Source organism: Thermothelomyces thermophilus, chromosome 2 (genome assembly GCF_000226095.1).
Source record: "Thermothelomyces thermophilus ATCC 42464 chromosome 2, complete sequence".
NCBI classification, from domain to species: domain Eukaryota; kingdom Fungi; phylum Ascomycota; class Sordariomycetes; order Sordariales; family Chaetomiaceae; genus Thermothelomyces; species Thermothelomyces thermophilus.
Window position 1 is genome coordinate 3,753,631 of NC_016473.1, and position 12,376 is coordinate 3,766,006.

The window sequence follows — 12,376 nt, forward strand, 5'->3', positions numbered from 1 at the left end:
GCCGGTTTCGTGCCCCTGTCACTTCCTCACCGGTGAGCTAGCTTGGGTTGGTGTTGCTGGCCGAGCCGCCGTTTCCCCTGTCATCTAACGTTTTCCCGGCATTCGATTCGTCCCGCAGTGGCTCCCCCTTCAGCCCCAGTTGCGGCTGGTTGCCTGCCGTTGAGGTGATAGCTAAGACCGTCCAGGCCTCTGAGCAATTAGTGTATTGTAGGATTGGGAAGAGCGGCGAGCGCCCTGATCGGAATGCAATGTGGGATGGTGCTTGTGCTGTCTGTGCCTGTGCTTTTGTTTGCTGAGCCCTGGGTTAGCTGTCGCAGCGATCCCGTAGTGGGGGTGGTCGGTCGTCCGATTTGGAAGAGTTGTCCCGCGTGTACTAAGTGCTGCTGCTTCAAGTCTCGCATTCCTCGAAAGGTACCGTCATGGCCGATCCGGCAGTCTCCACGAAGCTCACAAACAGTTCGAATGTTGTCGCAAGAGGTTGTGGCGCGTGGTACGCAGCTGGCAACACGTCGCAAGTTTTATGGAACGTGTGGGCTCACAGCTCGACGCCGTAACCCACAAGTTCGGCTTTTCGCTCCGTAGCCCTCCCTACTTACCAGAGCTCGAGACAGGCGAAAGCGCAGGAGGTACTTGGAACGCGAACCCGGCTCTCTTCCAGGTGGGGCTCAAGCGGCCGTGACGGTCCGAAGCAAGAAAGACCTCACGACGGCCCGGGGACGGTTGGCGGCGATCGCGTGTTATTTTTCTGGAGCAGCGGCGAGATCCGGAAACGATAGGAACAACGGGAGGAAAACCCGCAGCACCTTGCGGTCCTCAACTGAGCAGCTTTTGCTCTGGGAACGAAAAGATCCAGGAAGTGTCCGGAGCGCGAGACGTGGTGGGCGCACCGGCATTTAGGGACTTGAGCCATAACTCGATGAATTATAGTCTCGGAAGGCACGGCCTCTTTTTATTCGTCTTCTTCCTTGCCATACGGCGGACCTTTGCTCGTAACGGGCGAGGGATCCCATGATGGTCTCTGTTAGCCTCCCCCAGCTCTCCAACGATCCCGGGCACGCCTAACCGGCCCTGACCGGCCCTGGCCATCCTCTGCGGCACAAGTGGTGTGTGGAGTAAAAATGTGCTGAGGAACGCACATTCGTGCTTCCCCGCATTCTCATTCCCCCGCGTGGATTGGCTGATGCGAGCGGCCAGTGCCTGGTTCTTTCCCCATCCGACAACCTCATTGGCTTCATGAGCTTGGGCACATGCCTCGAAGCGACGAGGTCATGGCTCTAACAGGCATTGAGCTGACCTTTTTGGGAGCGCAGAGTGTCGGACCAGCCGTCGATACTGTCGGCGATATTCCCAAAAACGATGCGAGTTATACTTCAAACCATAGTGCATTCGAAGTACGGATTACTAGCAGCAGTCCATCCTACAGTTCTAGAATGGTCCATACATGTGTGTGTATGGAGATATAACTACTTTACCTATGTTCGCGACCCTAAGTTACCTTGGGTAGGATTTCATGAAACGAGCGACCTTGGCTACATTCGCACAAGTAACGGTTTTGTTCAATAGTCGCAACGCATCGGCCAGGCCAGCTTGTTTCATACCGGGAAAAGAAACTCCCGTCATTACCTGTTTATTTTTCCGTCTATGCTGCAAGTTGCCCTGGGTTCTGAGTCAGGACAATAAGAAAGGTCTCAAACGCGCAGAAGGCCAGAGGAACTGTGATTTTTGCAAGTGGGTTTCCGGGAAACAACAATCAAGAGTCGCAGCCCTCCACTAGTGTACACTATTGCGATGCATCCCCGGTCAAGCTATTGCTTATTTCGTAGTAGGCACGGTCACAGTAAGCAAGATATGCTTGACCCTGCCCTGAATGCCTTTGAGTAGTGGGCAAGCCACCAGCGATCCGCTGTGTGGTGCCAAGACGAGGCTGGGGAGGGAAGGATCACGTGATCATATTAGGTAAAGTCAGTAACCACCTGGACCTGGAGCCGGCGCTCGATGGGGCATTGACGCACCCGACTATCCACCACGCAGCAGCCCACGCATTTGCATTCCGCAGAACCTTTTATCTTTTTCCACTAAAGTATTCATTGGCCGGCTCTGAACTATTGCCATCAAGAGGTCTCTGCGCCTTCATTCAATTTGCCATAGGTAAGTGGCAGATATCGCGGGCCTTGCACCTCAGCGACTGCAGGTTTTGCCGCGCTTCTCTCAACCGGCGCCAGGCCCTGGGTCCACCTTCGTCTCAGCACCCCCCTTCTCCCACCCCGACTTCCAACCATCATCGCCAGTCACCAGTCGCCAATGACCACTCCCCAAGTTTCACAGTCATGCGCTGACACGAAGCTGCCCTCTCTCACACAGATTCGATTCGTGATCCGGTCGCATTTTCGAGAGCAGAACGAAGCGCAAAATACAACAACACAGCCTCGACTGCTCGCATTCTTGCATCTCCCAACAGCAAGTGTGTGTGTGTGTGTGTGTGCGCCCGTCGCAAGACTCCCCCGGGGGCCGACCGACGACCCTTCGATCCATAACATAGCGGAATCCTGCGTTGCCTTGTCTGCTGTGCGCATCTTCGACGTGCTGGTGGATGGCCCTCTGAGCTAGCCACCTTCACCCCGTCACCCGCCGCGGCCAGACGATCAGCACACTGCATCCATGCCCGACGAACACCTTGTCGTGCCCCATGCGAATCCTGCTTCTCCACGCTCTGAACCCGCTGCGCCCCCGTACCCACGACGCTCTCCAGGCCTCTCTCACAACCTCTCCGCCTCCACGCCAGGCGCAGCCTTTCCCGTAGATGGCAGATGGTCACCGCCACCTGCTGCACGCCTACACGAACCCGCTCTCCACCACCGGCGTCTCTAGCGATCAGATCGCCAACGGCCTGTTTCTGAACTCCCTCCTCTCACATCTCGCCGCCGCCCAGTCGTCACCGCAATCCAAACCGACCCGCGGCTCCGCGAGCCAGGATACGCGCGGCATGTACGGCCAGAATCACCAGCAGGGGCACAACTCCCGTATCAATGGCGCGCCGGGCCGTCAGCAGGCCATGCCCATGCTGTACAACTTTCAGCAGCAGTCGGGCCATCCGCACCAGACCCATGCGCAGCACCACCAGGCCATCCAGCAAGACCATGGCGGCGCGGCCATCATGGGCCACTCGGCCTTCTCCAGCGGTGTCTTGCCGAACGCCAGTCCCTTCTCCGCGAGCAACCTGCAGAACGGCCACACGTCCTCCTCCCGGGCGGGCCAGACACAGCAAATCACCGAGCACTGGGCGGAGCAGCTGCGGTTGCACAAAGAGGCCGAACGGGCCCACGCCACCATGACGGAGCAACACCAGCCCCACTTCTATGCGAGGCTTAAGGCTGCCGAGAACAGAGGCATTGGTGGCACGTCCCTGACGGCCGGCGATTCGGGGCCCTCGGCCGACGGCGAGGACGATAGGAGAAGACCGTGGAGCCTGGAGAAGACCAACAAACGGCAGGATTGGTATAACCTCGACATGAGCGGCCAGGGCCTGCGCGTCCTTGCTCCGCCCCTGTTCGCCTACGAGTTCTTGCAGGAGCTCTACATCGCGTCCAACCGGTTGACGTATCTTCCTGCCGAGATCGGCAGGCTCCGGCACCTGCGGCACCTCGACGCCTCCAACAACCTCATCTCCGAGCTGCCCCCCGAGATTGGCATGTGCACCAACCTCAAGTCGCTCTACCTGTTCAACAACCAGATCCGCGATCTGCCCTCCGAGTTCGGGTCACTCTACCTGTTGGATATGCTCGGCATCGAAGGGAACCCCCTCGATCCGTCCCTTAAGCAGGAGATCATGGGGGGCGACACAAAGAGCTTGGTCAACAAGCTCCTTCTCAAAGCTCCAGGTAAGCAGATCGACCCCCCCCCCCCCCCCCCGGGCACGCGGCGTGTTAGTCGGGGTTCATCGGTCATTAACATGTCGAGTCGCACAGTGCCCATTCCGCCCGCCGAGAGAAAGCCGATTATTATCCAAGAAGACGTGTCGCCGAACCTCGAACGGATCAAGATCCTCACATGGAATATCCTCTGTGACAAGTTCGCCACGCCCACTCTTTACGGCTACACACCCCCGGCTGCGCTCTCCTGGGACTACCGGAAAGAGAGGATCATCCAGGAACTACACGAGAGAGAGGCAGACATCCTGTGCCTCCAGGAGATTGCCACCGACGTCTTCCGCGACTTCTTCAGCCCGGAACTGGCACAGGACGGATACAAGGGGGTGCACTGGCCGAGGCCCAAGGCGAAAACCATGTCCGAGAAAGACGCGCAGTCGGTCGACGGGTGCGCGGTATTCTACAAGGCCAGCAAGTGGATCCTCCTCGACAAGCAGCTTCTCGACTACGCGAACATTGCCATCAACCGGCCGGACATGAAGAACCAGCACGACATCTTCAACCGGGTCATGCCCAAGGACAACATCGGTCTGATTTGCTTCTTCGAGAGCAGGCAGACGGGGGCGCGCCTGATTGTCGCAAACACCCACCTGGCCTGGGAACCGACGCTGCCGGATGTCAAGCTGGTGCAGACAGCCATCATGATGGAGAACATCACGAAGCTGGCCGAGAAATACGCCCGGTGGCCGGCGCTCAAAGACAAGAAGATGATTCAGCTGCCGGCCGAGGAAGGCGAGGAACGGGCCGACGTGCCCGAGCCTGCCCCTTCGCAAGAGTACCGCAACAACACGGACATTCCCCTGCTCGTGTGCGGCGACTACAACTCGACCTACAACAGCAGCGTCTACGAGCTCCTCTCCAAGGGTCGCGTCCCTCCCAACCACGCCGACTTTGGCGACCACCAGTACGGCAGCTTCACGCGCGACGGTGTCGAGCATCCCTTCAGCATGCGTTCGGCGTACGTCCACCTGAACGGCACTCCCGACGAACTGACCTTCACCAACTACGTCCCCGGGTTCGCCGAGGTGATCGACTACATCTGGTACTCGACCAACACGCTCGAGGTGGTCAGCCTGCTGGGCCCCCCGGATCGTGATCATCTGAAGCGCGTGCCGGGGTTTCCGAACTATCACTTCCCCGCGGATCACATCCAGATCATGGCCGAGCTGGTCATCAAGGCGCGGAAGGACAAGAAGATGGTGCAAGAGCCGGATTTCGGGTCATCGAGCAACGATAGGAAGGGTTGATCCCCCGATCTCCTCCCCCCCACCCCAAAAAGAAGCTCGAACGCTGCCCATTCTTTTTATTTTTCTTCGGACCGTCATCCTCTCGTCTTTCCCGTGTCCCCAGAGGTCTCATGATCGGTTTTGGTTTGGCTTGGCTTGAGCGTTTGGTTTTGGCTGGTGGCATCGGTATGCTGACAAAGGGGCATGTCCACGGCACATTGGTTGGTCTGGTTTTTTTTCCGGGTTGACTGAGGGGTTGTCAGTTGCGGGGGCGGGCCGGGGGAATGCTGGTTCGGCAGAGGGAAACGGAAAGGTGCAATGTTGGCGTGGGTTTTGAAAGGTCATGTAGGAATATATTCACCCTTGTCTTTTGTCGTTCTCACGTGTCTTGTGTTGTGTTGCGTTGTGTTCCGTTTCTTCTTGGTTGGTTGGCTGTTGTTGTTATTTCTTTGTCATGCTGGGTGCCTCCTTGGGCAAAGCTCTCTCTGCGTCGAGTTTCAGCGTGACGGTAGAGTGGCGGTTGCACTGATGGGCTTGAGCAGCATCGTTCATCTGGGTTCGGTCTGTTGGGTCGCAGGCGCACACGCATTGGGAGGGAGAACGCACCGAATGGAGCGGCGGGGTATCCCGCACCGGGGGTCGTCGGCATCAACACGCAGGGCCGGGCCGGCTCCAGTAATAAGCTCTATACACCACCCCGTCGCCTTGAGGACAAACAACATTGAGCTACGGCCCGTTCACATTTCCCCCCAGCTCGTCGGTCTTCTCTCCTGAAGCCGTTTCAAACCCGTATTCCATTGTTGCTTTCACTCCGAGACCGTAAAGATGCCCAACTGGGCCCAACATAGATGTTGGAGATGCTCCCGACGCCAAATATTTATCGCGCCCCATAACTCCCCTTCTTTCTCCCTCTTTTCGGCCTCGTCCTCTCCAGCGAGTGCCCCGTGCTCCCTGCGCCGCCTCAAAACCACTGCCGAACTCCTCTTGTATGTACCAACTTTAGGCCGTGCATCCTTCATTCCGTCATCGTCTTCGTCGTTTTACTCCTCCCCCACCGCCTCCTAAACCACGAGATCCGTGTCCGTCTCTCCCCCGGGTCCAACCCCGGACAACGTTAGTGCCAGCGACCTCGGCAGCGGCAGCAGACGGGGGAAAAAGGGACAATCCACGCTTTCCGCCGGCCCACCTTGTTTTACTTGTCACTGCTCCTGCCACTCCAAGGATGACGAGGACGTAAGACGACGACTACCAGGTCCACCACTTCCCCCCTCCGGCGGCGGCTGCTGCTGCTGCCGCTGTTGCTCTCCTTGCCACCATCGCCACCTGCTAGCAGCCGGGAACCTCATCGGCCCCGGGGGAAGGGGGGGAGGGGGCAATCAGGACAGGCGCCGCCGCTGCAGCCGCTGCCGCTGCTGGTGCTGCTGCTGGTCACGCTGCTCGAGCCGGCCCCGGTCCCGGTCCCGGTCCAGCGCGGCCGCCATCTTCTTGCGGAAAACCTTGCAGATGACGTCCGGGTTGGGCCCCAGCGCGCCGGCCGCGAGCACATCGCGCTTCTGCACCTTGATGAAGTGCACCTGCTGCTGGTGGCCATTGCTCCTGGTGCTCCTGTCGCTGCTGATGCTGGTGCTGCTGTTGCTGCTGGTGCCGCCCCGTACCGGTTGCTGTCTGAACCCGGCCGGGTCTGCGTCGGCGGCGTCGTCGTCGTCGTCGTCGTTGCCGCTGGTGTTAGTGGTAGTGGCGGTAGTGGCGGTGACCTTCTGGACGGCGTCGACGACGGCGTTGTACTCGTCGTCGGTGAACCCGCCGCCAAAGAAGACGGCCTGGGGCACCTTGGCGCGGCGCTTGGCCGGGTCCGGCGTGTACGCGTTGGTGCCGAGCCCCGAGGCGGGAGCGGGCGGCGGCGGGCCCGAGGGCGAGAAGAGGGCGGGCAGCTCGACCAGGGCGGAGGGTAGGTCCAGGCATACGTGGACCGCTGTTTGGTATTTTAAGGAAGCGCGTTTGGTTAGCCCCCGAGGAGACGAGGGATGCCCGATTGGGAGCAGCAGGAGGACGGGGAGGGATGGGGAGGAGCAGAAGGAGAGGAGGGAAGAATTGGGGAGAGAACAAAAAAGGGTGAAAGGGTTACAAAGTTAGTAAACTAATACGTACCATCAAAGTCTGGGAGCAGCTTCTCACAGACTGCCCTCGCAACCTTGGGGTCCTTGCCAAAGATTGCTACGGGAATGGGCGTTGCGGAGTCCATGTTGGGTGTGGCACGAGGGAATGAACGAATTCAAAAGCGAGCCGGTCTGCGAGGAAGTTGTTCAAGGCCCGCGGCGGGAATGAAGGACAATATAAATGTCTCGAGACGATGACGACGATGACGACGATGCCCTCCTTCTCGGTTCTCCTCTGCATGCGTTGGGAGGAAAGACTTCGTATTGTCCGGCTGGAAGTGCCTCAGAAATAGCATGCGTCGTGCTTCCCATCCCTCGGGATCACAAAAGACACTTATACTTTTTTTCCTTTTTCTCTTTCTTTTTATTCTGCGTGTTGAACCCCTTTCCCCTTTCCGAGGCTCGCTTGAGAAATGTTTGCGTAGACGTGCGAGCATGGTGCACACCTGCAGGAATCCTGAAACATGGCATCATGTTGATGACATGCCCAGGATCTAATGCTCAGACTATGTAGAGTTATCTGCAGTCAGCCCAGGCGGATGTGTCTCGAAACGCAGAAATGAAGACAGCTAGCCGTATGGATCAGGACGTCAGTTGACAGACAAGCAATAGTGAACCTCTACCCTCTCGAGCAACATTCTGGGTGGACCTTGGATTGGGGAAATCCGGTCTTTCCACGTGCTTCCGCTGTTGTCCAACCCTATCTATCTACGGGGCCGTTCACTCGCCCAGCTCGACTGTGATACATGCACCGTACATTTTGCCGTCAGCTGTTGCCCTATTGTCTGTCACACTCGGGACCGCTGTGTTCCTTGTCTTGCTTCCCATGTCAATGTTGGTTGAAGGTTGGTCTATGCATGTCCAACCGAACAAGTTTCCAGGAGGATGCGGGTTGTATTCCGTACATGTTGACTAGTTAAAAAGGCCGAAGCTGGATGAGCCCTTCCTACTCTTTGTACTCTCCGATATTTTAACTTCTAACTTTTAACTTTTTTTACTCTTGACAAGCAACAAGAAACGTTGACGAGCCTTTGACGGAGAAGTTCCGGTACCTTCTCAAAGAATCTATTGATACATCACCCATAACGGGACTTGCTTATGACACGATAGAAAAGGTATCCAGTTATCCACTCATGACAGACTCCGCTCGCTCTGCTATGCTTGCTGACATGCCCACCCAGAACCAGCTCTCGACGATATTGCTTCACAAATGACCTAAGCCTCCCAAACGTCCACCATTAACAATGCCGAAACACCTGCTCGCCGTTGCTGACTATCATCCCCGGATCGTGCGTATTCCAAACGCAGATTTTTCCTCCAACAGAAACAAAAGAAAATATAATCCTGTGCCGCGAGGGCTGTTTTGAATCTGGTACTTGCTCCCCAGCAGATCCGTCATGTAGCGTATCTCCAATTCCGAGATGGAACCGGATTAGATCCGTCATTGTTAGGGGAGGGAAAGGACATCTGACAAGCCAAAAAAAAGACGAAAACAGGCACCATACAGCAGTAAACCAAAGATCTCAATACTCCGACAACAAAATGCTGAATGCTTGTGATGGACAGGCGCTCTGTACCCCAACAAGAACCCTTGGGGCCCTGCATGGAGGCAATGCGGCGCGGATCGATGTTGACGCTCTTCAAACGCCACGCTCCTTTGGGCAATAGAGGAAAAAAGATGGCGCCTCGACTAGGAATGGCTACCTGGAAAGACCGTTGAAGTCAAGGTCTGGCCCTAACGGGCTCATCCCTAGCTGGCCCATCGAGTTCACTTCCGAATTGGAACGCTGTAGCGCTTGAAAGTCACCGACCGTTCGCAAGTGGGGCAGGTTCATGCCGAAAGTGTTCGCTCGTTGTGGCGGTGGCGCTCTGGCCATCAGGGTATTGTTGTTGACTGTTTGACCGAGACCATTGTTGATTCCGTTCCCAAGCCCTTGGTTAAGGTGCATCTGGGATGTTGTCAGGTTTATGTTAGGCGGCGGATTGATGTTATTGGCATCTAACCCCTGCATCCTGGGGTTCGAATTTGGAAACGGTGACAACGGCGTGTGTTGCGGGTGCTGTGGTTGCTGATTCATTCCTCCGGGCGTGCCGAGCGATGAAGGCGGTGGGGCATGGCTTAGAGGACTCATGACCATTTCGGGCATGGAAGTGAAGTCCGTTTGCAGGCCGTGCGGCATATCCATGCCAGGAGACATGATGGCCGAAGAACTGTCAAACGGCGAATTCACGTCGTTGTTGCTCGAAGGCCCATTTGGACTACTGGAATCCGAGCCCATCTCATCGAACCTCGAAACATTGAACTTGTTGTCGTAGTCACCACCACCAGAGGAGTACACGGGCGGGCAGATGGTACTGTTTCCGAAGCCGTCCAGAAGATCCATGTTGCAAGCTGTCGGGTTCTCCGGAGCGTCCTGAAGCATGGGGCTGGCGAGTTTCGGAAGATACGACGCAACGGTGCTCAGCAAAAGCGGGAGGAATCGGTGGTCGCCGTTCCGGATGGCCGTTACGATATTCAAGATCTTGCGGAGGTGATCCCGGGGGCCGGCTCGGAAGGGAGTCCGAGAAGCCGGTAGCATGCTGAGGAAGTCGGTCATGGCACAGGTGACGTTGAAGAGATGCTCACACAGGCTGAGACCGTGCAAGCCCAGGTTGCCGGGGAAGTGCGAGACCATGGGGAGGAGCTCGTGGATGCTATCAACGTACGACGACTCGGCGTTGTTCCCGTTGCCGTTCGCCACGCTCAAGCTCCAAGCCTTGTGCTTCAGCCACTGTTGGTTTATGGTCATTTCGGCAAGCTGAGCCCGCGTGTCGTTGGGAAATGGGGGAAGAACATCCTGCAGCTGCTTTTCGAGAGCCTTGAGATAGGACTCGGAACACTCGCCCCTGGATTTGGCCCAGAGAGGGGCGAGGACATCGTCAAAGCCACGGAATAGACTGACTAATCGCAGCGAAGTGGTACCATTGTGCGTAAAAGGGTCAGCAGGGTGCTCCTGGGGAGGTGGTAAATTGATGCTGGCCTGGAGCGTTAGCGGGCGACGGTGCTGCAAAGCATAGGCCCTGTTGGAGAGGGAAAAAAAAAAGTTCTGTCAGTCCCAGGATCAAACACGCCCAGTGGGGAGAAGGGGGTGTGGGTGGGGTCAGGTTTGTCCTGATCACGAACCGTTCGGTGACAAAAAGAAGCCAGTACAAGCGTCTGCGGCGTGACGCGTCCACAGAATCATTGCTGTCGTACTGCATATACGCTTGCTCCTCGTTCATCCTGGCCATGTGCGTCAAGGTGGTGGCCTCGCGCAGGTAAAACCATGCCTTATCATGCATCTCTAGACCGTGGTGTACCGCAAAGAGGAAGAAGCTCGTGCACAGAGTGTTGACCGTCGGCGATGCCACGTAGTCGTAGCCCTTGCGAACGCGGATGGTCTCCTCCATCAAGAGCGAGCTGGTGACGACGTTGGCACCGAACATGGAGTCCTGGCCAAAGGGGTCGTTCACTCCCGCACCGGGCATCACCATGCCCGGTTGGAGGCAGACGAAGGAGCAGAGCGACGTCAGGAGGCAGTACGCGTCGAGATTTTGGTCCATGTACATGGCGTCTTGCTCGAGCCGCTGGCGGTCGAGGATCGGGATCGTCGGAAGCATGTGGGCGAAGTAGAAGTCGATGCACGCCTTGAGCGTTTCCTTGGTGAGAAGCCTGGGAGTGGGAGCCAGACCGGCCCCCAACGCGCCGCCATTGATGCCGCTCTGCAACTTGGCCGAAAGACTGGTCTGCCGTTGCGTCTCCTTCAATTCGTTGATGACCTTGGCTCGGGAGCCCTTGGGACCTTTCTTTTGCGGGACCGCGTTGTACGTGCATGCCAGCTGCGAAGCCGAGCAGTTGCGACAGGGCGTGATTCCGTCGCATTTGACCTTGCGACGGTGGCAGGCGTCGCACGCCCGCTTCACTGCCGTCGCCGTCATTGTTGTGTGAGAGTGCGCCGTGTCACCGGCGTGTCCTAGGAATAATAGTACTTGAGCGCGAAGCCGTGGACTATGTGCGACGGTGCCAGCATCCACAGCCTTAATTCAGACGAATTCCAGAGCGTCGGGAACCGATAGTCTGGGGTGACGATACGCAATCGTGGGGACTCCAGACTCAATTGCAGAAGATCTGGGGGAAATCGGCCCGGTGAAATGTCGCTAAAGGGGACCGCGCGTTGGACCCTGAGGCTTCAAAAGCAGCGGCCCCTTGTTGCACCCTTGACTAGAACCGAAAGCTGTCTTGCAACAGGCACATCTGCCGCTGGCGATATGGGACGAGGGCGAGATGGGTGGCGACGAAAATGTGATTGTTGAGAAAGCGTGAGACTGGATGACGGTGGGATGGGTGCGAAGAAGGGGAGGAAAAGACCGGAAATGAAGGAACCTGGAAACCTTGGGAACGTACCAGGCAAGGGCGAAAACCCGCAAGGGGCTGCGCTAGCCAAGGGTTCTCTCATTTTGGCGGCGGGGCCAGCTGGACTCGTACCTGGCCAGTGCGCGATGGCAGGGCCAATAATGGCCTGAAGTGCATCCATAACGGAGCCGGTGTTTCCTTTTTTGGGTTTCGCTCAGCCAGCATGAAGCGTGCTTCCAGCGCTGCCAGTGTTTCGAACCATTGTGCAATGCCGAGTAGAGTGCTCCGTTTTTTGGACAAGGCTATTTTGCACAGGATCCTGGGGTCTCAGGGCAGCCGGACTCCGTCGGTAAAGCGAACCGACGTACCTCATGTCGACGGATTCGTTACCCCAGATACATGGGTACTGTACTTGGTCGAGACGGCCTTCACAAAGGCAGGAATGAAAGAGAATGGTAGGTACATGGCGCAGGGGGGAGGTACATACACAGTACGTACCTAGGTTCGCTTCGCTTACCTCGCTTCCTCGCACGACAAGGTGCGCAAGGCGTCGTCCGCATTAGTGTACATAGTATGGCTGCTTGAGCAAGGCTTGCGACCTAACCTGACTTGGGGAACTAGTGTAACGTATGATGATGCTCACGACCACGCCCGCCTTACCGACATGGTCTCACCACGTAAGAACTGGGTATAGTT

The 12,376-nt window shown here is 57.2% G+C and overlaps 3 protein-coding genes across 3 annotated transcripts; 1 reads left to right on the plus strand and 2 right to left on the minus strand.

Annotated features, from left to right (window-relative positions):
- The first annotated feature begins 2,568 nt into the window (after positions 1-2,568).
- On the plus strand, positions 2,569-5,322 carry MYCTH_2301916 (uncharacterized protein). The gene is made up of 2 exons (XM_003661908.1): positions 2,569-3,878; positions 3,966-5,322. Exons 1-2 carry the CDS (start codon positions 2,801-2,803, stop codon positions 5,171-5,173), a joined length of 2,286 nt encoding a protein of 761 aa, XP_003661956.1. The 5' UTR covers positions 2,569-2,800; the 3' UTR covers positions 5,174-5,322.
- A 918-nt stretch (positions 5,323-6,240) lies between these two features.
- Positions 6,241-7,498, minus strand: MYCTH_2301919 (uncharacterized protein). The gene is made up of 2 exons (XM_003661909.1): positions 7,301-7,498; positions 6,241-7,124 (listed from the first exon to the last, which is right to left on the minus strand). Exons 1-2 carry the CDS (start codon positions 7,392-7,394, stop codon positions 6,529-6,531), a joined length of 690 nt encoding a protein of 229 aa, XP_003661957.1. The 5' UTR covers positions 7,395-7,498; the 3' UTR covers positions 6,241-6,528.
- A 1,382-nt stretch (positions 7,499-8,880) lies between these two features.
- MYCTH_2301920 (uncharacterized protein) lies at positions 8,881-11,390 on the minus strand. Its single transcript, XM_003661910.1, has 3 exons — positions 10,472-11,390; positions 10,251-10,368; positions 8,881-10,070 (listed from the first exon to the last, which is right to left on the minus strand). Exons 1-3 carry the CDS (start codon positions 11,263-11,265, stop codon positions 9,009-9,011), a joined length of 1,974 nt encoding a protein of 657 aa, XP_003661958.1. The 5' UTR covers positions 11,266-11,390; the 3' UTR covers positions 8,881-9,008.
- Positions 11,391-12,376: the final 986 nt, after the last annotated feature.

What these genes read in the sequence shown, in the direction of transcription:
- MYCTH_2301916 (XM_003661908.1), top strand. Translation starts at nt 2,801, where the DNA reads ATGGCAGATGGTCACCGCCACCTGCTGCACGCCTACACGAACCCGCTC. An exon ending in GCTCCTTCTCAAAGCTCCAG is followed by an intron (nt 3,879 to 3,965) that starts GTAAGCAGATCG and finishes CGAGTCGCACAG; the next exon opens with TGCCCATTCCGCCCGCCGAG.
- MYCTH_2301919 (XM_003661909.1), bottom strand. Translation starts at nt 7,394, where the DNA reads ATGGACTCCGCAACGCCCATTCCCGTAGCAATCTTTGGCAAGGACCCC. An exon ending in GCTGCTCCCAGACTTTGATG is followed by an intron (nt 7,125 to 7,300) that starts GTACGTATTAGT and finishes AATACCAAACAG; the next exon opens with CGGTCCACGTATGCCTGGAC.
- MYCTH_2301920 (XM_003661910.1), bottom strand. Translation starts at nt 11,265, where the DNA reads ATGACGGCGACGGCAGTGAAGCGGGCGTGCGACGCCTGCCACCGTCGC. An exon ending in CTTCTTTTTGTCACCGAACG is followed by an intron (nt 10,369 to 10,471) that starts GTTCGTGATCAG and finishes CCTCTCCAACAG; the next exon opens with GGCCTATGCTTTGCAGCACC. An exon ending in GTACCACTTCGCTGCGATTA is followed by an intron (nt 10,071 to 10,250) that starts GTCAGTCTATTC and finishes CAGTGGCTGAAG; the next exon opens with CACAAGGCTTGGAGCTTGAG.